The following is a 25394-nucleotide window of genomic DNA, read 5'->3' as shown; positions in this document are numbered from 1 at the left end:
TTGTAAATGTGTGCTTTCTGGTTCAGACGGACTCATATGGTCCACCAGAGACACTGTACTGGAAAAAAAAAACTGTTCCATTTCTTTTTGCAAGGTTGTGGTGTCTGAAAATGTTAAGAAATGTAGACAAACTGAGGTCAACTGAAGGTACACATCACGAAAAAGGAAACTGGAATATAGGGCTATGGGTGAAAATAGCCTGTTAGCTTACACATATGAAGCACAGTTTAGTTAATAAAATGCCACCACATGAATAGCTGATTTAGCTGCATGGCTTATGAAGAGTTAGAAGATGGTGTTACTTTATTTATTTATTTATTTATTTATTATTAGGAAGGGTGGTCTTGAGACCTCTTGAGAGTCTCTCATCAGCTCTGCTACTACACTGCCCCCTCTCGGTAGGCAGCCGCCACGCCCCGGCAGGAACTGATTCAGTGTCTTTCAGCTCCAACCCGCTTTCTCCGACTGTCGGGATGTGACCCCGGAAACAGGACTCCCCATCAGCAACAATACACACCATTCAAATAAAAACACGGAGAAGACGCATCTTAACATTAGTGGTGAGTGTCCAGATTACCATGTCTTTTGAGGGTCGGGATCGGCGTTTAACAGAGGGATATAATGAGAAGCGTTGCACTGGAGCGGTGCGGTACCTGGATATTGCCTGCACAGGAACTTCATTCAAGCCCAGGCTTTTGTCTGCCTGCAGCCTCCATCCGACTTCTTGTGTTTGGGATCTCGTTTCAGCTCCGCTTTGTATTATCTGTACGAAAGTCTTTCGCTTAACTGCGCTTCTTATTTTTTTTAATCGCGCTTTGTTTGTGCAATTCGATGCTTTTAGGTTTACAGTGGAATTTGATTGCATTGTAACTAATTCTTGACGATACAGCATGTGATTAGGGTTTGTGTGAGATTCGCACAGGAAGCTCGTAGTTTATTGTTTCGTAAAACAATGCATTTTCCGACTCGGATTTAATGCAAAGTTACGCTTACAAAGCAAAACAGTGCTGGGTAAAATTATAGAAAACAACAGCGTTGCTGTGATATCGTTTCCACCCGCTCAAAAACGAATTTGGAAATCGCAGTTACTTAAACGAATCAAAGCTCATTAGTCTGTAGTTTGATAGTTTAACTGTAGCTAATCGGCATGTAAACAGCTGGTCCGTGTCTATTCAGTTTGCTGAATACAACAAATGCTGACGTAGTAATGTAATTTGCATATCTTGCCAACAAAACTCGTCGTTGTTTATTCATACAATATTACTGGTAATCTTGCATTTGTACAGAAGTTGTAATTATAACGTGTCAGACAGACTGTCACGTTAACTGAATTAAGGGATGGTCTTTAATAACAGAAGTTGTACAAACTCCCCAAAATCTAGTCAACTAGCAATGGTCAGTTTTCTGGAAGCTTGCCTGTTTTTCACACTTGGAAAGTCTGTTCACGTCCAGGCTATGTTGTCACTGTCTACCCCATGCAAGGGGGTTTGGTGTGGGGGTTGCTGACTGAAGCATTATTCCCAGACCGAGTTGCTTCCCTTAAACGCAGCACATTCTGCTGGTTTGCTGGTAACCCAACTACTGCACACCAGGGATGGCACAGACTCAGCTGGCAAGGGCCAGGTGCATGGCCCAGCCACTAAACTGCTGAAATCTCTTCTGACAAACTGGTACAGTTGAAGAGAGATCCTCAGCTGTTGCCAGCTGAAAAGGATGGGACAACATTTGCTCAGTGCCCGAATCAGTTACTGCTGAAAAGCGAGATCGCGTTCACTGCTGAAGCCTAAGCCTGGTATTGTGTGCTAGCCACATGAGTGTTAAATACTTGGCTGGTCAGTCACTCGCAGTACTGTAGATGGTGCGACTCCAAAGCATACTGGTGTTGCAGAACATTTAAGATAATGCATTGCAAAATAACTGGAGGTTAGGTGGTGAGGGATGTAATTTCTTATAATGCAGAATACTTTCATATATGTATGTGTGTAGATTCTATTTTGAAATGGGAGTGATCCAGATTTCCCTACAGTATTGCATTGCTAATGTCTTGGAACAATTTTTCATTTTAATGTTGAACGCTGAAATACCAGTATGTTTGTCCACAGGCTGTAAACATTGCATTGCCACAGTGCAAAGTAGTCACAGCTTCAGTACTAAGTGTTTGTATTCACACTCGCCCGAAAACTACTTTTGGTGTAACAAATCAAACTGGAATGTAAACGAGGTCTGCTTTATGATAAAATTGAGTGTCCTGAAAGCTGTGCTTAGACTAAGAAAATCCATAATTTACATGAATAAAGAACTGCCTGATTCATTAACCACGGTGTGTAGACAGCAAGCTCCGGCATGTCCTATTAAACTCCTAGTAAAACCAGGAATGGGTCAAACTGCTAAGTGATGGGAGTTCCATCCCTCACTGAACCTCACTGGGACTGTCAGGGAGAGTGAGGGAGGAAGGAATAAACAATTAAAGCAATAACTAAAGCTCAGCTTGTCACTCAGTGAGGGAAGCTGGAGGCAGCTGGGCCAACCAGCAGCCACATCCCTCTATTGTGTGGAGTCCCGTCAGCTACAGAAACATCAGGCTGTGCAGGGGAAAGAGAGGACTGTAATCTTGGCATGTTTTTCATTGTTCTGCAGAGAAAGAGGAAGAGTCGTCTGCCCCCTGTAGCAGGTCAGTTGAAGCCTAACACTTAAATTGAAGCATGGGACATGGCATTTTTCTAGCTGCCTTTTTATTCCTTTCTTTCAGCAAGTGAACGTGCTGTTACTCCCAACCCTTCCCTATAAATAGATACGTTCTGGATGTTGCATCTCTCCACCCCCCCGGGGGGATTCGATCAAATGCAGCCGGCAGCTGCTGCTCGTTGAAGGTCACAAGTCATTAAATTAGAAGGGAGGGGAGGGGGGGGGTTCCAGCTCTTGGGCTGCTCTGGGGGTGCTGAGGAAGGGATTTCGTTTCCACGGTTGCTGGCATTGAAGTCCTCCTCCTGAATCACCAGGTTTATAAAGCTTCCTATCGACTATCTCACCTCTGCACCCTGCAAATCCCATTTCTGTGGAGACACACCCTCCTAGCTTTAAAAAGTAATTGGGTGCGTTTTATTATTTGCACACTGTAGGGTAGGCTTACTGTCTCGCTGAGTGCATCCGAGAGTATTATATATCTGGAATGAGATCAAGTAGTGTAAGAACATGGATAGATAGATAGATCTTTAAGCTAGAAAGAGCAATTTATTAGCTATCGTTAATTCTGATTTGGTTTTAAAATATATTTCTTGGTTCATGTATTTGTGAACGCCACCCCCATTTACAAATCAGTCATTTAGTTCCAGGACCCGAAAAACAAATATAAGAATAAAGAAATCTAAAATGAAAGTCCCACCATCCCTTTGAGTTAACAAACAAGCTCTATTGTAGTCCCAGTGCTTGTGAAATTGCCAGGGCAATTCCTGAATATTGAAGTGAATTTCTACACCAAACGGTACAGGTAGCTTCCGGTATGAAACAGCTGGATCCAGGGTCTGAGTTCTGGATGCTGTAATGAGGTTGCTGCAGCAGGCTGGCGTGGGGCTGTCGCAGGGGTCTCGTGGTTGCCAGTCTTGCTGCTGGATTGGATCTTTGCTTATTGAGAAGTCCCACATTTCTAACACCTTCAGCCATGATTTTTACATTTTAAATTTGTAGACATTTTAAAACAGTTTGTGTGAACTCTATGCTAAAACTTCTGTGCATTATAAAATATATACATAGATAGAAAACTTAACGTGGTGCAATTATTCACACAGTGACTGAGGAGGATATACAGGATATTAACTAAGCTAAGTGTTTTCCACAGCCTGCAGTTTGCTTGGCCTAATGTGTGCCTACTCTGTGTGATGAGTAATCCTTGCCGAGTTTTACTAATGGAGAGATGTGCAGTTATTTTGGGATAGTGACATGGCCACATCTGATCACACAGGGAGGGAGAGAGAGTCCTGGGCAAATCGGGGATTGAAATCTAAGTCTAAATCTGTCTGCATATTTCTATCTGCAAGATCGGTGGGAGGTGCTAACTATTCTCAACTGTGTGCTAACTACTGCCACTCTTGTCTTTGTGGCTAACTGTCCGCTTACATCTCTGTGAGCTTTATTCCCTGTTCGATGTATGTACGGTCAAAGAGAAACCGTTGGTATAATGGGCAGTGTTGTGTGATGCACTGTCCCCTGACAGTGAGATGTGGTTAAAAGCTCTAAAACCATGACTGTGGACGGACCTGGCTGTGAGACTTGCTTGCAGTGCGTGGGTTCGCCGGTTTGTGCCCAGCCCTGTTACACTGGCACAGAACAAAATGAAGTGTAAAATCCCTGGCCAGCATAGATCCAACTCGCTTGTGTTGTAAAGTAGTTTATTTGAATGTTCTCTCACGCTGTAATGCTAGTGCGTTTGCAGCCTGGTAATTCATTTGGTTAGTGGTGGGCACTTTGCAATGAAAAGGGAGGCGACTTTTGCTGAATAGGTTTTCAATTTCAGTGGGTTTCAAATTTTGAGTTCATTGTAAATTAATTATACTGTATGCGCTGACACTGGTCTGGGGAAATAGATTGTTAAATTGCAGTACATTACAAAGCACACAGTATCTTGCAGATGGCAATTTTCCTTTCTATTCACTCCTTCTGCCAAAGAATTGTTACTAACTGTGGACTTTAATCACTTGCATTACTACCATCAAGACCAAGGGCTTCTACAAAATCCATGAACTATAATCCTGTATATTAAACAGACCATTGTATATGCTTAGAAAATCACATGGATCCTGAATAGCAGAATCTGCTGAGCACCTTCATTAAAGCATGGATTTCATCTTTCTTAAAGTACCTACTTTCTCATCTTAAAAGAAAATCTTCGTACAAGGAATTGAACTCCCAATAGCGATTCACATGTGCATACTACGCTCCTTCAAGTGCAGCATGGAAAAATGATTTAGGAATTCCCAATTCCCGTTCCCTTTTAATCAATTCCAACACACGATTGCGATTAGCAAGGTTCTGTTAAAATAAGCTTCACATCGTGGTGAGAGATTACTTACATTGAAGTCACTGTTACTCTGTGAAATTGTTCAGCTGCTTTCACTTGAAGCCAGTCACAGCAGTGCTGTCTCTAAAAAAGAAAGAATTCCAGTTCCTTTGAAGGGATTGGGAATTGATTTTAAAAAGGAAGTGGAAATGGGATTGGAATTGAAAAACAGGAATTGACCCTGATTGCTGTACGTATTAAATTTACAGGGTTTGATTTGCTGTATGTACAGCACTTATGACTTATAAGACTGAGATTGAGTATTGGGATGTTCTGTACTCTGAGCTGCAGCCTGCAGTATTGAACAGCACTCATTGTAATGTATTACTTGTCATAAAAGACCTCTTGCTTCCCCGTGGCGTTTGCATAGTGAGAAGTGGCTCCACTGCCTGCACCTTCATTCTAATTTAGATTGAAAGTGAGTCATTACTGAGAGTGAGGGAGGAACGAGGGCTGTGCACAAACCTACATAAAACATTTATAGGCGCGTCTATATAGTTAACTGCACCCAGTATTGTTCTGTATGGGAGTCGGTTCTAAGTGAATGTCCCACGGCCTGTTTCTCATTGCTGATTCCTACAGCACTAAGCAATTCCAGATATACTGAAGTAGCACTTTAAACAAACAAACAAAAAAAAACATTTACTGACTGAGTAGACATTGCCATCTAAAAGCACTGCAATGCTATTGGTATTTCTGTAGCTGGACTGAGTGCTTTCAGCCTTCACTCATTGCTACTGTGGATGACTCTGTTTGTATTGGAAAATAACACTGTTCTTGTAATTGTCTGGCTGCAAGTGTTTGGGATTATCTCCTAGCTTTATTCCGATCATTTTTAAATAGGAAACATGCGCCCACAAACAGAAGGTGTCTCTCTCACATTTTTCAATGCAGAAGGCAACGGATTAACTTCAATGTACAGAAAGCTGTTTCGAAGACTAACAGGTTGATGAGTCACGTGTTTGTTCCAGTATGCAGGGCACTTGTTTTTTCTGATTATAACTGCAGCAATTGAGGTCCTGCAGTGTATATAATTAAACTGTTTGTTGATGTAAAGCCTCAAAGCATACTCTGTATAGTAAGCACTTCAGTACAAGGCTGTTCAGTTTGAAGGAGGCAGGGTAGCTTAGTGATTCTGCAGAGTGGGACCCAGTCGATCTGCTTCCAAACTGAATATCAGTCATTGACCTGATTTCTTGTAACACGAACATGCTTCCCCGCTTTAATCAAACAGGTCTCACATACCAAGATCTGGTAATATGTTAAGTATTAGTAACTGCAGATGATGTAAGGTATCGCTTTTGTAAAGTCATTGAATATCTTTAAAATAATTATGCATTACCAGTATTTTGTCACCAGGTGGCACCATTCAAAGAATCAAGAGCATCAAATTCAAACCCATGATGTCAAGGTCATTTTAGCCACGCTGTTGGTTAATACTGTTACTTTATAGTGTGCATTCAGATCATTTCTCCTCCATGCTGTCTGTGCATGGTTGCAACTAGCCTGGGTACCAGTATATATACGCTAGTGTGGGTGGTAACATATATGTTCCACCCCTGATACTGCAGTGGTATTCTATCTAGATTGTATCTGATTCATGTCTGCAGTACTGTAGCTACAAAAACTCTTTTCACAAAGGGAATTCAGTGAAATCTGAGCCCTGGATTTCAAATCTGTTTCAGGTCAATTAACTCTGTTTTCAAAACAGTGTCGAGGAAGTAACGAAGGTTGAGAAGCAGATTCCAGTGTCCCGGAGTAATCCCAGTAGGTGGAGACGGTGTTTGTGTTCCTACAGTAACCTGCCTCGTTGTTTCAGCTGCCTGAAGGACCTTTGTTTACTCGGGACAGTAGACGCGTTCCCACTGCAAAGTGTCACTGAGTCCTTCCTGCTCACTTTGGGTTGGTCTGAGAAAACATCATCTGTAAAAACTGACTTGATCATTCATACCGTGTATTTTAATCACTGAAAATACAGAGACTTTAAACAAACATTTTTTTTGCCAAATTAGTATTCTATCATCTGACCTGTTACATTTCATGTTACACTATTAAAACATTCAGCATCTTAAAGCCCTAGCTTGTACACGTTTCTTATGTGACAGTGTCTGTTGATTTTTGCAAACTGATTGTGCAGTACAGTAGATGGAAATAACACTCCCACTGCATATCAGTTTGAGCAGTGGCAGGTTTTATTAAGCGCTTAATTGGACACAGTTTATACCATGGCAGATCAAGCTAGCATAAGACTTTGCTCAAACTACTGTCCAATGCAAGTCTCATTCTATTCCTGAGGGTAAATGCTGTTCTTTACAGATTACATCATATATGGAGAAACAAATTGGCTTTCAGAAAATGCCTCTGTGCACAGTACATGTCATGACTGGCTTGTGTTTTGAGTCTGTGCAGGTTATATAAAGCTCCTTCAGTAGAAGCCAGCAGGAAGAGCTGTGGAGTTGTCACTGTTCCTGTCCTTGCTGTTTCAGGGTCACAGGCGCTGGGGCGATGAACAGTGACTCTGCCCCCGGGAAGACTCCCGAGGAGATGTACATCGAGCAGAAGGTGCGAGTCCTGCTCATGCTGAAGAAGATGGGATCCAACGTGAGTGTCTCTGTGCCAGGACAGCGCAGCTCTTTCATATGCACAGCTTCAGCTTTACGCTGTTTCCTGTTTCAGTGCCCAGGGTACTGTAACGAAACGCTTGCCTTTCAGAGGTACGTACAGCTATGGCCAAAAGTTTTGCACCACCTAGGATTTTAGGATTGAGACATCATTTGAAAAGAACAAAACTATAAGAACATCATTTAGATATTTTATTTAACGTTTAGTCAAAGAAACTACAAAATGATATCGCAAAAGGTTTCATTCAACTTTGTGAAGCAAAATGAGTTAATTCTATAGGGTGATGCAAAACGTTTGGCCATGGATGTATTTGTATTGAGCTGAAACCTGTTTCAAGCTACTTAACATGATAACTTGCAGTTTGCTCCTGATCAGCTGCATTAAACGCTGCCTGATTGACTGGGCTGAGGCTGCTTTGGTCTGTTGGCTATTCAAGATTATCATACCAGATTGATTCACCTGTCTGTTTCTAATCAGATGCCCACTGTTCAGTATATCTTAAAGAATCAACAGCAAATGATTATTTGTTACAGTGTCTAAGGTAGTAACCATGGATTTGAAACCAATGTGTACCTGATGGCAGTTGTTTGGATGTTTCCTCTGTAGTTGACCCCAAGTGAAGAAGCCTTTCTGCGAAGCTACTCTGGAGTAGTGAACAGCCAGCTGAGTCAGCTTCCCCAGCACCCCATCGACCAGGGTAAGCGCTTCAGCACTCTCTTACCTCCAGGGTAAGCGCTTCAGCACTCTCTTCCCTCCAGGGTAAGCGCTTCAGCACTCTCTTCCCTCCAGGGTAAGCGCTTCAGCACTCTCTTCCCTCCAGGGTAAGCGCTTCAGCACTCTCTTCCCTCCAGGGTAAGCGCTTCAGCACTCTCTTCCCTCCAGGGTAAGCGCTTCAGCACTCTCTTCCCTCCAGGGTAAGCGCTTCAGCACTCTCTTAGCTCCAGGGTAAGCGCTTCAGCACTCTCTTGCTTCTCCTGGTAAGGAAGCGCACCACTTTTACGGGCAAGTGAAAACAAATTCAAATCTGCACTCAAGATGCAAAATGAATGTTTGCATGAGTGCGATTGACATTCTGGCACTTTGACAGACAGCTAGGAGCAGCCGGTTTTGTACAGTATGTACCATGAGTTCACATGACAGAGTGAAACGCTGTACACCATGAGCTTGCTGAGAGCTTTCGCTAGTTTGTCGAAGAATCTTTGGCATAGAGTGACAAGAACCAAAGCTGCATGTCCATTTAAAAATCTCTTGGCAAGTTATTGTATTGACAGCTACAAAGACAAAAAAGGCAAACAAACCCTTTGTAAGACTTTGTATTGGTGCCATTTGTAACTTTTAATATTGAAATGAATGTCTGTGTTGCCACAATAAATCTAGTGATGGTATTTTCTCAAGTACAGTAAGATTAAAAGCCAGTGTTTAGTATTCCCACTTACCTGTTTGCACAATAGATGACTGATCAAGCCAACCTTCCCAGCCCCTAGGCTGAGCAGCATTATTACATTGTGAATCAGTTTGGGTGTGTGTTTGATTGCTGATTTCTTTTATATACAGCCAGATTCATAATTATATCATTATCTTGATTAGGAGAATCTTTCAAGACTAAACTTCTGTCCTATGTTTTTAGGTGTCAGGTTGAAAGGGTTCTTATGTTAATATATTTGGTTTTACATTAATTTACTACAGGGTATTTATTTATTTTAATACAGGGATGGAAATAAGACTCATATTGCAGAGCAGTTTCACACATTCCAGGTTTTACTTCAAGCTTGATTAGCCACAGTGGATAGGTAACCAGCACAGGTGTGTTCTATTAAAATCATAGTAAAACCAGGAATGGATCAAGGAATGGATCAAGCTGCTGTGCAGTGCTGTCAATGCTGCTGTCTTATTTCCATCCCTGAAATAAACTGTCGATTTTGAATAATTAAAAAAAATCAAAAAAAAACAAAAAACACTTGCTTAGAAACCAGCCGGCTCAAAATAATCATAAATGTGTTACTTGGTGGAAGTCAGCAGGGGGCGCTGTTTACATAGAAATAATACGCAGAGCATTTCAGTAGTCACGCTGGGCCTTGTGTGTCATTGCTGTAGCAGGAAGGTCAGTGCTTGGATTAGCTTCTTTGGGCAGATCTTATCAATATTCTGCCAGATTTATTTTTCACTGTAAAGAATTAATTTTAAATGCTTAATTATACACTGTCCCCACTGAATCTCAGCAATCCAACCCTTTGCAGCTTTCTTATGGAAATGAACATTAACATCATGTTGTAAGCTTTGGAATTAAGAAGCCACATTGCTCTGGGAATGGGGCAGTGGATCGGTTTATATTGAATGTTCTCTATTATATGGCTGCATTGTGTGGGGTCAGATTACTGTGAGTTCATTTCTGGGAAACCATATTCACTGATCATTTGATTCAGTTTCGGTTTTAGAAACTGTAAGGCAGGATGACATTACTGCAGCAAAACAGATTATCCTGCAGAAAGCAAGCCACAATAAGCATTGTCTCAAACTGTGCAGAGATAATTCAACCTTACTTGCAGCAGCTTAGTTCTATTTATTTAGAAATAAATGAGCATGTTCCTCATATTGCAGGGCTAAAGTAATCCGTTAATAAACATGACAAGCTTAATTGTTTACACTTTTCTTATTCTTGGATAACAGTTTGCTGAGTCATTTTATAGATGTTACAGTATGACCAGTGTCTGAGTAGACAGGGAGTGTGTGTGTGTTTGTGTGTGTGTGTTTGTGTGACTCACAAGCCATTCCTTAAAACGAGCGACTTTGAAAACCACGGCTTTGTATAGGATTTCCTGGTTAGTCAGCAACACAGGACACATCTGGGCTTGATTACAAATGCAAACATCTTTATCCAAAGAAGAATATTGATGTGTACGGATATCCAATTTCACCCTGTCTTCATATTTCATAATTAGTGCTTTGAGTCCGATGAAAGTTTTTACTGCCAGCTCCGCATTAACTGCTTCTGTCATGAGATGAAAACAAATGGAGTGTTTTACAGGAAAGTCGAACAGCAGATTGCAAATCCTGTCAGTATTCTGGTACCTGAGCTTACGCATATCTGATACAGTATAATAAATATATTAGAAATACATTTTTTGGAAGCTTGTAGGTGTGCAGTTCATTTTTTACTTTTACCATACCAGGAACAGGATGGTGTTAGATTTGCAAACACTGTTAATGTAATCCTTTAGTTCTGAAATAATGATTTAAACATCATTTCACTAGCGTTATTGAGGTTCTAGAGACGCAATCAGTGTTAATTTAGTCAATTTTTTGTACTCCTTGCTAAAGGCAGAGGACCTACACGAACTGAAACGAATGATCATATAGGCAGCTTAGGGTTTTGCACTCATAAATCAGGATCCGCTGAGCATAAAACAGCGCCGTCAACAGAATGAGGTGTGATCTGCTACACATTTTCTTGCTTGCATTGCAATGCCTCCTGTCTGTCAAGGTTAATGATGTCAAGTTGGGGGAAACCTGCGTTTTGCGTGATTCAGGATTTCTTTTTTAAACAGGGAAAAGTGTGCATCTTCTTTATGCTGCTGCACACACAGTAATCATGTGTTTGCAGTTACTTTTTCGAAGGAATTTGTATTTGAGACATCATAATTGTTGTGATTGTTCAACTGCTTTCATTTGAAGCCCAATTTAATTGATTGACAGTGACTTCAAGTTAAGTGTTGCTGTGGTGAGAAGCCTATTTTAACAGAATATTGCTAATGCTGATCAGTGATGTGTTGGAATTGAAACTTGGAATGGATTTAAAAAAGGAATTGGAATTGACCCTAACGCTGTGGTTCTCTTCTGTCGACCTCCAGAGCAGGAATCTTGTCCCCTTCAATGCACCGTGGGTATGCTGCACAAACATGACCGTATGTATCGAGCAGTGCTGTCGCATTGGGTTGCAGAACAATATGTGAGGCTCTAACTGGAGATTACAAGAACAAAGACATTCTTAACAGAACACAGTGCAGCACTGATAATAATGAAGCCTGAATGCTGAATGCTGTAAAAGTTATTGGAATGCAGACCTTGGACTGGACCTAGCTGAAAGGATGTTTGGGGCAGCCAGCACCAGTGACCGTTCTATGATAAGTCAAACACAGCTTGGAAATCCAGATTCTGTTTCATGCTTTGTGTTTCTCGTTAGAAAACATTAGCTATCAGATATGACATGGTTTGCATAAGCAGCACGCTTGTTGAAAAGCCTATAAAGTTTTATAGTTTTATGAGAGATTTTTAATTGACTGATTAGCATTCATGCACATGTTAAATGAATTGCAATACATTTTTAATCTCAGCGGTATGATGTTGGTGTGATCAGCATATTCTACTAGGTTTAGTAGTTTTGTTTTGTGTTTTGTTTTTTTTTAAACTGCTAATTTGTGTACACCTGAATATTTTAATTTTAGTTTACGGCCTTGATGCAGAAATAATAATGAGAGGAAAATGTGTTCCAGTCAGCTTTTAGAAAAGTTTACGTGAAAGTTTAATTGCCATTGATCAGTACTCATTGTAAAAGTGAGGGAAGGACAGCCTTTTCTGTTTCGAAATCAACAGATTTAATATAATTTAATACTTCTTAAAGGAAGTACGAGTATCGGCACACCCATACTGGGAGCGTTTGTAATCAGTCATCATAAGACTCTCTCCGTCACTTTTTATTTAGCATTAAAACCCCAAAACGCTAACTTCAGCAGTAAAAGAGAAATAAAACATTTCATTGATTTTAAACCTCTTTGAGTTTTCTTGAAAAATGTAATGCATTGTGGGCCAAAAATGTTCTGCACATTAGAATGCCATGCTAATATGTTAGTTTAACTGTGCATATAAAGCCGCCTTTTAAAAAGAATAAATGAACATCTTGGATTGTGATCGTTAGCTTTGGGAAGTGGACAGAAATTGAACAAAGGTCATTATAAAGAGCGTGTATTACATAATCTGATATCCCAATATATTCATGCAATACAGGCTGACTTCATTATAACGAACCCTTCTTATAACGATCACCCGTTTTTAACGATCCCAACAGCTAGAACTGATTTTTGTTCAATGCAAATTAGCCCAATTAGAACAATCACATACAGGATCAACCCGGATACAACGATCTCAGTGCTGACTGACACTGAACTTTCTCTAGTGTCAAGTGTGTTAATCTCTCAGTGAAAACAAAGACCACGGCTGACTAATTGAAAGGTAACGCTAATTCAAAGGTGACCTATTGTAGTACGAATCATGCATGACGAATGCAATTGTTGCCTGTCCGTCACCTTCACATGAACTGCAACCAGGCAACAGGCGTGAGGAGCAATCTGTGCTGGATAGTTTTTTCAAGAGAAAAGAAAAGGGGAAATCTTCATAATACTATATATTATTGATCAATTCAAATTTTCCGTTGTCATTATCCTGATAGAGAAAAATGACAACCCCTATTATAGTGAACACCCTGATAGAACGAACATTTCTCCAGGTCCCATGGGGGTTCGTTATAGTGAAGTTAGCCTGTATGTGCAACTGGGGAGTAATTGGGTTAAAGAGAACTTGGTCCGATGCTACCCTCCAGTTTGAACCCCAGTGCAGCTGATCTTGATCAGACAGTATAACTATCTTACTGAGCAAGAAAGGCAGCGGTTGAAGGGTTTCCATGGCGACGCTAATCACCATAGCCCAGTCAAGTCTCCTGTGGTTCGGAGGAGCAGCAGGATGGCTAAGACAGACACGCAGCATCTCATTAACAAGACAGGAGCGAAGCTGGCATGGTAATTACGAACTGATAGTGGGAGACGTTTCATTTTTCACCTTTTTTCTTTTAGACTTGCTTTTCTGCTGCCTGGTAATAAATCGCTTCCTGCGGTCAGCCTGCAAGTTTTGCTGTGTGGGTGTTTTTTATTTTTTAGGTTTTGTTTTTTTCTCTTTCTCTCGGGCACGGCCTGAACAAGCTTCAAAGTGAATACTGATTAGACTATTAGACTCTGTGCAATGCCCCAGTCTGCTTGACACAAGTGCAGGACAGCCTCAGAATGCATATTGTATTTGCAAGCAAAAAGCCCTGCAGGTGACCATAGTCATTCAGGAATTTGCATCAAGCTCAAAAAACATTTGTCTGGAAATGTATTCAACTGTGTCGGGAAGTGAATAAGCATTGCCGTTCTCTGGGTTATCTAGTTGGGTAGGATTCAGTTAGCTCATTTTTGCAAAATACTTCTTATGGGTGCTGGATGCTGTCTGGAGCACACCTTTGAGGCATCAGCATGTTCAAATCAAGGTATTACAGTACCTTGAATGCAGGGTCATTTATGATGTCTGGGCTAATTTACCGTTCCAGGTGAAACAAGTGCAAACATCTGATAGGGTTCTCCTTGGCTCACAAAGCGCTCACACGAACATCTGATGTGCTATGCATGAGGGGCTATTGAAGAAGGTAACCCCTTTTGCATTGGATTAAAGAAAGGAGCACTCTGTCATTTTTTCTCATGTGCAGAGTGATTGTCACACAAATGAATGTGCTCATTCTCAAGTTGGAAACTGCTCATCTCTTTGTTGGTTCTGGGTTAAAGTGGCACACTTTCTGTACATCACACAGAGCACGTCTTCACTTGCTCCTTAAAGGCTGGTGCCCGTTCACAATTTTGCAAGCGTTTGCTGGACTGGCGTGCCCTGTTAAGGTGGTGTTTTAAAAGTAATGTTGGTATGGTTGGTAATTACTAGAAGTGTACAGCATCGGCGAGGGACATGCTTCCTGTAAACATGGTAAGGAAGCCAGTATGTTTTTCTGGCTGAAGGGCAAATAAACTTTCAACACTTCATGTCCTGTTTTTTTTTACTTGACTGAGCAAAACCTAGATCCCAGACATGCTCACCTCAAAATGTAAGCTGTTGGTTTGGCAATGTCTCTGATCAATCTTGCTGTTTATTTAAACAAATCAAATACAAGTGCAGTTGACGTGTTGGAAATGCTTAATTTATACCAGCAAAGGGAATAATACTGATCTAAGTTTTTACAGTGTGTTTTCCCCCCATGTTACATGATCTGATGCCTCAACATTCTCCTCTATTGATCCCACATGGCGTCTATGGATGTGATGTAAACCAAGCTCCTCTGGTGTAGTGAAGACTAGAGGTATTGATCCAGGTGCTGCATAAATACAATACAATACATTCTTCGTAAGAGCTTCACTTTGTTCCCAAACACACACTTCCACAGAAACAGAGATGAAAGAACAAATGACTGCCTTGTATTAACATTGTCTACTGATAATCCGAAAGATACGTTGGCTTCCATCATTGCCTGGTGGACGAAATCTGCTTGTTTTGCTAGAGGAGACTGAGGCACATTTTGAAAAGAAGCACTTGCAGGTGACACTGGAGAAGTCATTTAACGATGGCAGAACATCCCAGGTACGAAAGATTATTTTATTGTGCAGTCGTACAGCCAGCCTCACACTATCCCTGATGTGTGAGCAGAAACTTGCTGTGCCATGTTCTTCAGTGTAAGTAGAGCTTTGATCACCCATGCCAGATTGGGATTTAAACCTGATCCCCACCCCCCTGTAGATCATGTAGCTCCCTTATCCTGGACCAGCTGAGAACTTATTAAAATAGATTCTAAAAACCCTTTCCTCATTGTTTAGCATTTACACCATTAGTGCTTTTGTTTTGTTTATGTTACCAGGGAAGACCCAAGTGGCAATTAAGCCTCATTTAAACAGAATCAGATTTGATAGAAAACAAGAGATGAATGCAGGAGTAAAGCTGTTTGTATAATAGATACGGCGATCCAGTGTGTACAGTTCACAGATGCATCCAGACACGATAAGAATTGTCAAGGAAATGTATCTCTTTAATAATCCTTGCTAATGTGTCTGGAAGCAGTGCGCTGTATGAATATGGCAATAATAAGTCTTGCTTGTTTGCCAGTTTTGCAATAGACACATTTGTTTTTCTGTTGTCTCCCCTTTCAATTGCTATATTTAAAAAATAAATGAAACCTCACTCTGCATTTACTCCTTAATGGCTACACATCGGTACGTTCCAATGACAAAACTTTCAGCTAGAGGGAGCGGCAACTGAGTTTATAGACAGGTTTAGTTAACAAATTGTGGAATTAATCAATTTAAAAGTATGTATTCCTGTTTCTCAGTTGAAAATGAATCCAGATCAAGTTCTGACACTTAGTATAAATAGCTGCTTCCAAGCTCATTGTGGTGTGTGACTGTCAATCAGAAGATCGTCTCTGCTTTGCACTTTTCAAGTTGATCTCGCTCACCTAAAAAACTGGATTAAGCTTCAAACACTTAATTGCATTTGGGCATTAGGAAGCAGCTCTGTGGACTTTGAGTACAAAGCACCAGGGACCTGAACCATCGGTCAAATTGAATGAGAGATCTGTCCAGCACAAACACAGTTAACTGGGAGCTTTTGCATTTCATCACTGCAAAATCTCTTTGTCAATGTCTTCAGTGTAAAGCTTCACTCTACACTTATGCAAGTATTGCAACTAGCTGCATGGATGGAAATAAGACTGCCATCATGTAACATTCCTGTTTAATAAGACACACCTCAGCTTGTTACCTACACACTGTGGCTAATCAAGTTCCTAGTAAAACATGGAACTGCTATGCAATAGGAGTCTTATTTCTATCCCTGAACTGCTCACCAAGGTGCTAGCAGCCCACGCATCCTGCAGTTGAAATGGAGTTGTGGAAAACGGTGGGATAGTACAGTAACAGTGCTTGAGCTGGTATGATTGTTAAAATAGAATCATTCTGGCAATAAGCAGATACAATGTTGTTTATTACTCTTGTAATGTAGGAGTGCGGGGGCCTCGTGTGTTTCAGGTTTCATGCAGAAGACTTGTTACAAGACTAACAAGCAGAGGTGCTCTGATGAACCAGAGGTCTCGCATGTACTTGCACTTAGGTGGGTGTAATCAGACTTGATAAAAGGCATATGTTGTTTTTTATATGTTTAACTGAGCTAATTAGAAATGCGAATCTTTAACGAGAGAGATATGTGAAACAGCACTTCCAGTTTTAGTTTTTGTTTGGTCCTAATTGTTTAGAAAGACGTTAGAAAATCAGAAAAAAATAAGTAGATGCTACAGTTAGCTAATTCTTTGAAGCCGAGTGTGCTGTAACGTTCATGTAAATTGGTAACATTTTAAACATTTCTCGCTTTTAATTAGCTTTAAAAAAGTAATTGGAAATACCAGTTCTGTTTACAGCCCTGTAGATTTAATTTCTAGTACGACAGATATTCAGACCCCACCTGAAACATTTCCTGTACATAGGACTTAAAGTGGTGTTATGTGGGATCCTAATGCAGTGTGGTGGCAGGATAGTTTAAGAAAGTATGTAAAGCTGCCGTTTGTTTCATGCATGGCGACTTCATATGGGGACGGATTAAAAAAAAAAAAAAATCTTTATATGGGGGGTATATGGAAGATGCAAATGCATGATGACCTCATATGAGGATGCCATTTTCTTCCCTTACAAGGCAATGGGAAAAATACATATTTGTGTCCAAAAATCCTTTTTTTTTTTTTTTTTTTTTTGACTATTTTCAATATTTAATGCGTGAGATAGTTTAAAGTCTTTAAGAGTCTGCTACAGCATTGCGTCTTGCAGCACAAGACCTAGGAAAAACGATACCATTGGACTTGCATGTCTGTGTGGGAGAGGTGGTGTGATAGGAAGGAAAGAAAGAGATAACACCTAATCCTGTAAGTGTCGAGTTTTATAGTCATTCTGCAGCAGCACGGACAGCCCGTTGAAAAGATTTTTACAGCTCTTTAACATGTAGCCTAATTCTAGATACAAAAGATTTGAAGAACTATGTATGAACAACCTTGGCTTGTTTGGAAAGGCAAGGGATGTCAGACGACACCACACGCTAGCCCATGGCCGAGTAGTGAGGCTCAAACAACAAATAATTAGTCCCATTCAGTGCTACCCTTTGACTTCAACTGTGCTGTCGCCTCTGGGAATCAGGAGTCTTTTACTAGATCTGCTATGACTGCCACAGATCTGAAAGAACACTGCATGCGCGCGGTGTTGAAGCGAATGCGTCCGTGGCACTATATGTAGAGAAGCTGTACAATTCAGACTTCAATTTGTGTTGTTTTTTATTTCGGGACGTTTTGGACAAAATAGTTTTTCTGCAGTTTAGCCGTGCTTAGCTGTTGGAGATGCAACATGCTGGTTAATGGTGAAGACCCTTCATGACTCTGCCCTGCCATGCAGTAGGAGAGTCACACTGGTGCTGAAATTCTGTACTCGAAAGGAGGCTGGTAATTCTCTAAACCCTGTGTAAAGGTTGCCACAGTCCAGCCCTTGTGGTGCTGTACAATGTGTGTATCCTGGGGAGGTATGCAAACACACAACTTAAGAGGAAAGGGCAGAGCATCTGTATGGCTTATTAACCATTTATTCAGGAGAAATGCCACTAACAAATGTACAGGAACAAGCAAAAAAATCTTTAAATTGCTGTTGCATAGTTACTTTTAGAAAGAAAAAGCATTATATTTAAATGGGGGAGAGGGGCTGCTTTTAAAGAAACATCAGGGCTTGATTTAGAAAGGTTAATTACATCTTTTAAAAAAAAAAAAAAAAAAAAAAAAAAAAAACTTATTATTTTAAATAATGAGAGAGAAAAAAAATGAATAATCAAAGTTAGAAACCCTACCAGCTGCTGGTTCTCAGGGCTTAGCAGTCATCCAGTTGATGATGTAATCTGATTTGCAGCCGTTGCTAGGTGACGCTGCTCAGTGTTCTGGCTGGGGGGATATTTAAGGCCTGAGCTTCATGGAGAGAGACTCCAGTGCTTTTTCCTAAGGATGGGGCAGGGGCAGAGAGAGGCTGTTGAGTTCTAGTTAATTGGTTTAATTTATTCTAGTCGTCTTGACTCGCTGAGTGTGACCTGTGCAGCACTGTATATCTATGTATCTTGGTTATGCAAGTTTGTGTTCCATATGTAATAGGGATTTAAGGTTTGAAATATAAAGGGTTCTAATATTGTAAGAAGATTGATAGCCTCCGTAATTTTAAACACTCAATAGTAATCTCTGAAGTAAAAAGTATACAAGTCTAAGGACTTTTGGAATATGTTTTTGTCATGCAAATCCAGAAAAGAAAGGGGTGCAATACCTAAAGGAGGCTTTAAGAGCTAACTTTCCTGGACGGCCTATGGGTGTATTGAAACCGTGCACAGACGATAGGAATGCTGTCAAGCATACCAGAAGGACATGCTGCGTCTTGCAGCCCCGCTTCCCAGGAATCAACACCCTAGCGACATAAGATCTCCTAACTCTGCGGCTTCCTTGTATCTGAGCTGTGGCGACGTGGCTGGGGAACAGGGGAACAGGACATTGCAAATCTGGCTCGACTGTAGAGGTGACATCACATTGTCATAGCATCTGCTATCCTTTACTGCCTTGCACTGCTGTGACTGGCTCTGGCAGGCTCGTATATCATTTATCTCAATGAAATAATCCTGGCACTGCTGGTAGAGTAGCAGCTACCAGCCACCAGTCATCCAGCCTACAGTACATTCCAAACCTCCTGTGTTATGTTATACAGAGTTTAGTGCATAGAGACTGCATTGCAGAGTTCACAGAGGCTTTGCTTATCTAGAGAATGGCCTCTCGCTGCATTTACATCATTTTGACCATCTGGTGGTGTGGTGTACTGTTAACAAAATAAATAAATACATTGCATTTACAACAGTTGAGCACCAGGGGGTACTGTGTACTCCAGAAGAGTACAGGTTAATAAAAGTGATGATATGCAAGTGCACACCTGTCAGTTGTGAGAAATTAATTTTCCTGTACGTTCTCCTCTTAATCGTCATCCTCAGCGCTTTATGGCTGATGTGAAAGCAATACATTTTCTATTTTATTAACCCTATCTATTATTATTATTATTATTATTATTGTTATTATTCCATCTTCTATTATCCCATAAACCAAAAATGCTACTGTGAACCTACGCATTTATAACAAATATTAATTTAACTTGAATTTAATTTAAACAGGGACCTCGTTTTCTTTACTAGATTACTGTAGAATTCACTTTGAGGTTCTTGCTACTGTATAGACTTATTTGAAATGATCTGCCCTTCTATAGAGTTTAAACCAGTTGCATTCTTTTTTTGATCTATAAAACATAACTGACTGTCTTGAAGCGTTTTTAATAGACAGAGGGAGTTTCATTCTGTTTGGAGGAGAATTCCGTACTTCATGCTTGGAAATGTCAATTTAGATTTAGACTTCTCGGGTCAGGGGTTGAGGTCACGTAAACCTGTTCAGTGGAGAGTGTTGTTGGTTGCAAAGCAATACATCAAAGAGCTGCTCTGAATCCAGGCTGATGGAGCAGGCATTTTTCTTTCTGCTTCAGAGAAACCAAAACTGTCCAGCTGTCTGTGATGCAGACATTTTACAATAGTTCTGTCTTTTGACAACAAAAGGTTTCTAGCACTGTCTTGTGTATCTCTACATTTACACACACTGTCATGGGGGATAACATAACAAGGTGCAAGCATGACTGAATTTTCTCTATAGCATTGCACATTAATACTGACAAATTTACATGTTTGCAGAACTGAGAGAAGTGCTGGCATGTTAAAATCTGTTTCGATCAGAGGCTGCAAATGGAAAAAATAAATGTTCTTCTAAACGGTTTAGTATCTCTGCATTTGCAGAGACGAAAGTGAAATGGCTCACTGCCTTAATGTAAATTGAGTATGGCTTCTCTTTCTCGCACAGCCTCCCTGCTCCCACCCACCTCTTACCATGGTTTCAGGCACGCTGTGTATTCTGTGACCGTTCTGGGGGTTTGATGATGAGCGCAGTTCAAAAGGCCATTCTGCAGAAGCTGGTTTAATTTGAGGTGCACTTGCAATTCCCTGTGCACCCCGAAACTAAATTAACACAGTATATCTTTTCATATTTGGCTTAAGTGAAACTATAACATTTGAAAAAAAAAGGTGCAATTATGAGCAGGTGTTTTTCATTCTTGCAGTGCAATTGACAAGTAATATTTCTGCAGTACTGTACTATTAGTTCAGTTATTCCTAACTTAGTTTATCAATTGAATTGTGTATAAGGAGTCAGGGAATAACCAGCTTGGAAAGGCTGGTTCAAATCATTAATCGATTGTCTTTTTGCTTTTTGTTTTCTGGCTTAATTTCCAAACCGCGGTAATATCTCACTGAAGCAGGACAGATATACGAGGCAAGAGAGTGAAATTTATCGAGCGCTGCTGACAGCTAATCAATAGGTGGGAAAGGCTGACCTGATCAAATCGGGCTGCTTAAGTGATGATGCTTTACATACCTTGGATTGGCTTTGCTGTTGCTATCACTCTGTTGCAGGGAATATTAAACAGCATAGTGAGAAGTAGAACTAAGAAACATGGGAACAGTACTTGCTGTGGTGGGGACGACTTTAGAAAAGGTTACCATAGTATTTTTGCACTTTAACCACGTTTGTTCCCATGGTTATACTATGCATATACCATGGTTTACTATACCTCTCTGTACTTTACAATGCTTACCTATGCTTTTCACTGTGCTTTACTACACTACAATTACAAGAGCTCCCTGTCTGCCTGTGCAATACAGGACACTTGGCAACAAGTTCTCATTAAGCTGTGAAAAAGAACATGTCTGGAAATGTTACAGGTGTCATCAGATTGCAGTTCTGTTTTCTTTGTCGGTAACAGCCCAATTGAATTGGGGTTTTGAAATTAATCTGCAAATGTTGAAATGTTTGTCAGATGAGATTTATCTTGAAAATTGCTTTCTACTTTCCTTAGTAATGCTATAATCTGCACCTGTTATTTTGCGTTCCACAAAGTTGGGAGCTCGGCTCCTTTGCACACTTGTTACGGATAAGCTGGGCCCGGCACGCAGTCGGCTTAGTGATGGTTTACCAATCTCTTCTTCTCACAGGTGCTGAGGACGTGGTGATGGCATTCTCCAGATCTGAAACGGAGGACCGGAGGCAGTGAGTCACAGCGACGAAGCTTGACAGCACGACCACTGCAGAAAGGCGGAGCCAGCCGGAGAGAGGAGGATTCCAGAGCACAAACCAATCCCTCGCCTTCCTGAACAGTGACGTCACAGCCATCTGTCTGGGAGGCCTCGCACATCTGCGATGGGCAGGCTTCTGCAGGACAAGGGAACGGACTAACCTGTTTTTTTGTTTTGCTTTTTTGCTTTTTTGTTATTGGCTGAAAGGAACAAATCCCTGCAATTCAATTTGACTGTATTTTTTTTTTGTTTAGTGGTTGGATGGGTGGATGGACTGTGAAAGTTGTGTCTGCCACACATGTCTGTGCTTCTCTGATCCCAGTTGCATTCTTTGCATTTTTGTTCAAGGATTTGTTTAAAGGAACTCTGCTAGGTTTGATGCTGATGGTGTTTTTTTTGTATTTAAAAAAGCTGCGCTTGACAGAACATAATTCAATTTAAGTAACACTCCAAACGTCACACTAGAAGAGATTTAATACCTGTGCCGCTGTCATTTTAAGATTGCTGTCTATTGTATAATTATTAAATCTGTTGTACAGAAAAAATATATGGGAAATGAATGAAGTGGTCCCTGCCATGCTCATGTGTTTTAGCCTTGCAGGATTGAAACAGGGCAACCTGAAACTGAGGATTTGTCTACGTGGTCTAATTTATTATAAGCTTTCTTTATTTTACTGTTCTAGGATAGCAGTTTTTCCATACATCGTTGCGAAAGAAATGCAGCAATTAACTAAATAGGACATGCATTCGGCAAAGTGTTGGGGAGCCTAGTTCTGAAACAAATATGCAATACAAACGGGTTACTTTGATTGTGATTGTTAAACTCTGAAAGCTGGCGCTGTTCACTGGAACTCACCTTACGGAATTAACAGAACATTCTTAAATTGAGTTTTAACCCTGTTGTGTCCGGGAAACTCTGTTTCCCTATATGACAATTATTCTAATGTGTGAATGCTAATATCCTGTGAGTTTAAAGCATCTCTTGCAAGTATCACGCCCTTATATAACTACAGATCAGTGTTAGATCTATTTTTAAAACAGCCTTCAGAAGAGATCTCTTTTTATATTAAAGCGAATTTGTAGGTGCAGTGAATACGCTTGCTGTTTAACTGGAATCTTTTAAGCTTCTTAAAAAATAAGTTGTAATATTGCCCAATCAATGCTTAATGTGTTTTATTTTTTTGTCTTTTTCTGTACCCAATTTGTTTCACTTTTAAATATAGGTAGCTTTTAATGTTCTAAAAAGTAGCATGCCTGGTTTTTATGTTATGGACCTGTCGGGTCTTAAAAAGCATTGTCTTGATTGTATTGAGTTGTGCATTTCCATATCCAGTAGTGTTTGTCAATAATTAATCCGTCTGAAGTGGAGCTTTTAAAAAGCGCTGGAACTCAATTAGAATCAGCTGCCAGAACACCTGATAGTTAAAGTGTCACATGACAGTTCTGATCACGTGTTACTGTTTTCGCTTTTGTATTGATTTGCTATGCATTGTTGTATTTGTTTTTAACAGAACTTCAAGTTTTAAAACATGTACTTGTATTTCTAGTCCTACCTTGGCTGTACAATTGTTGAAATGTTTAAAACAAGGCGACCCGCGGCATGCCTGTGTTTTTGATTGAGCTATGTAATTACTCCATGATCCCTTAGCCTCACTTTCAGGTATTCGGTTTGGAATGGGTGGTGATAGTCCTAGGGGCAGACGCCAAAAGCATCTTTGCAGAAAAGGTATCAGTTTATTACGTGTGGCTGGGTGCTGCAAATGAAGCCATGCTTCTATCTGGGATAAAGGCTATAATGCTACATTAGCCCATGATCATTATTATTTTAATACAATTGGCTTTGATCACTCCATTGTATCCTTTCCATCTTAATGTATCAAATAACGTTTTCTAGTGACAGGATGGTAGAATCAAATGAGAAGCCGCCCTACCCCTTGATTTGTAGGGATGACAGAAGCCATCTTTTGGTTTGATTCCCATGCGGTGAGCTGGAGTTGACTTCAGTATTAGCATGCTAGGATGGAAAGGGTTGAAACTGGTCGCCACATGGAAAAGGGCAAAGTTTTTTTTTTTGGTTTTTGCTACACTGACATTAAAGGGAGAAACAGAAAATGGAAGTTTTGCTTCTGACCTTTTTATGTTGCATCTTGACAGACAAATTGCAGTAGCCTTTCTAGCTACATTACCCTCTATACAGCAAGAGTGGTCCAGAAACCTGTAACTGTGTAAAACATGACATCATCTGAAATACTGCTACGCTGGTGTGTTAGTAAGTGAAGTCACTGCAATATACTACAGAGCGCTGCACACCTCTGCCTTTGTGATACATAATTAAACTGTATTTTAAAGTGATTTTATTGTAGATTTTGGAATAAGAAGTTTGTAAAATGCCAATGACCATGTCTTCAGAACCCTTAGGGGGCTGCTGATTGTGGTGATACCTCAGTCTTGATACCCACATGTCCACTGGAAAAACCAACTTAATAAACCTAATGAAATGTGGCTGAAGTGGGTGTGCATGATCTAATGGCTAGAGCAGTGGACTGTGAGGCAGGTAAATCGAATCTCTGCTAAGCCACGTGACCTTGTGCATCTGTCTGTCCAGCTGGGAAACTGGGTGCAAGGACCAGGCACATTATTACACTGAAAAAGAAAAGGGATGCTTTCAAGACTTGACTGTTCTGGTGTTCTGTATATGTATTTTTAATCAACTCCTTTTAAAGCCTGCTACGTGTTTTCTAATTCTGCCTGTATGAATTCCTGGGAGTCCTCATGCTGAAATGCATTCTCTACCCTGCCATGAATTCCTTTTACATTAGTCCTGTTCTGACCCAGCGCCTCCCTCCCTCCGCTCGCCTGTCTGCCTTGCTGTCAGATTCTGCTGCATTCCATCAGCCTTTCTGATTTGCTGTCAGGAGAACAAAAAGAAAACCTTTGCATTTGGAACAGGGGCCAGGCCCCTTTTCAAGGCACCTTACCGTTCAGAGGTCAGAGATTTTAATGATGTGGCAGTGCCTGTAAGGAAGGAGAGGATGTTACTTTTGGGGTTTTAGACTGCACGCTGTTTTTTAATTTAGCTGCTTGCTTTGTTTTAATTTTGCTCCTTGTTCTGCATTACAATGATAATCAATTATTTTTTTAACTATACAATTCTCTAATAATAAAGCAGCAGGACAACCAGTCATTGAGTTTATTAATGAGTGCTTTGGATAAGTAAATTGGCACAGGTGGGATTTATCTAGTAGAAACAGGTTTTTGTTTTTAACTGGGGGGGGGGGAGTAAGCGTAATTCCTCATTCGCATTCTAGGAACAGCACTACATGAAAACATTGTGAGTCACGCAATGGATTCATTGCTACTGAAGATTAAAGCCCGATGTGACAATAAAAATTCAGTAAGGGGCCGCTTATAAGAAATATATCTTGTGTTGACAGCTTGAAGCAAACTCGGTTTCTGTCAAATTTATTTTAAAGAATGTATCATTCTAAGAAATGCGCTTCTTTTAAACGCTGCTACAAACACAATTGAGCCAAATAAGATGATGTAGTAAATGTGTAAAACTATTCAGCGTTCACAGCAAATGTGTAACACAAAGCATTATGCGCCAGCAATTGTGTTCAACATAATGGTGCAGGTGAAGCAGACGCAGCAGCAAATACTG

The 25394-nt window shown here is 40.5% G+C and overlaps 1 protein-coding gene across 4 annotated transcripts; it reads left to right on the top strand.

The window, feature by feature from the left end:
- Nucleotides 1-404: 404 nt before the first annotated feature.
- On the top strand, nt 405-23845 carry LOC121328892 (beta-catenin-interacting protein 1). 4 transcript variants are annotated; one of them, XM_041274030.1, is made up of 5 exons: nt 405-560; nt 2638-2671; nt 7540-7654; nt 8282-8372; nt 11524-13470. In XM_041274030.1, exons 3-5 carry the CDS (start codon nt 7559-7561, stop codon nt 11631-11633), a joined length of 297 nt encoding a protein of 98 aa, XP_041129964.1. In that variant the 5' UTR covers nt 405-560; nt 2638-2671; nt 7540-7558; the 3' UTR covers nt 11634-13470. The 4 variants fall into 4 exon arrangements, with proteins under 4 accessions (XP_041129964.1, XP_041129962.1, XP_041129965.1 ...); XM_041274028.1 differs by lacking the exon at nt 2638-2671 and having other exon boundaries at nt 408-560; nt 11524-13468; XM_041274031.1 differs by lacking the exons at nt 2638-2671; nt 11524-13470 and adding an exon at nt 21653-23845 and having other exon boundaries at nt 422-560.
- Nucleotides 23846-25394: the final 1549 nt, after the last annotated feature.

The sequence above is a fragment of the Polyodon spathula genome, chromosome 16, assembly GCF_017654505.1.
Source record: "Polyodon spathula isolate WHYD16114869_AA chromosome 16, ASM1765450v1, whole genome shotgun sequence".
Classification (NCBI taxonomy): Eukaryota; Metazoa; Chordata; class Actinopteri; order Acipenseriformes; family Polyodontidae; genus Polyodon; species Polyodon spathula.
This window is presented reverse-complemented; position numbering and strand designations above follow the sequence as displayed.

Coding starts and splice junctions, on each gene's coding strand:
- LOC121328892 (XM_041274030.1), top strand. CDS start 7,559: ATGAACAGTGACTCTGCCCCCGGGAAGACTCCCGAGGAGATGTACATC. Junction 7,655..8,281: donor TGAAGAAGATGGGATCCAAC/GTGAGTGTCTCT, acceptor TTTCCTCTGTAG/TTGACCCCAAGTGAAGAAGC. Junction 8,373..11,523: donor CCAGCACCCCATCGACCAGG/GTAAGCGCTTCA, acceptor GTCGACCTCCAG/AGCAGGAATCTTGTCCCCTT.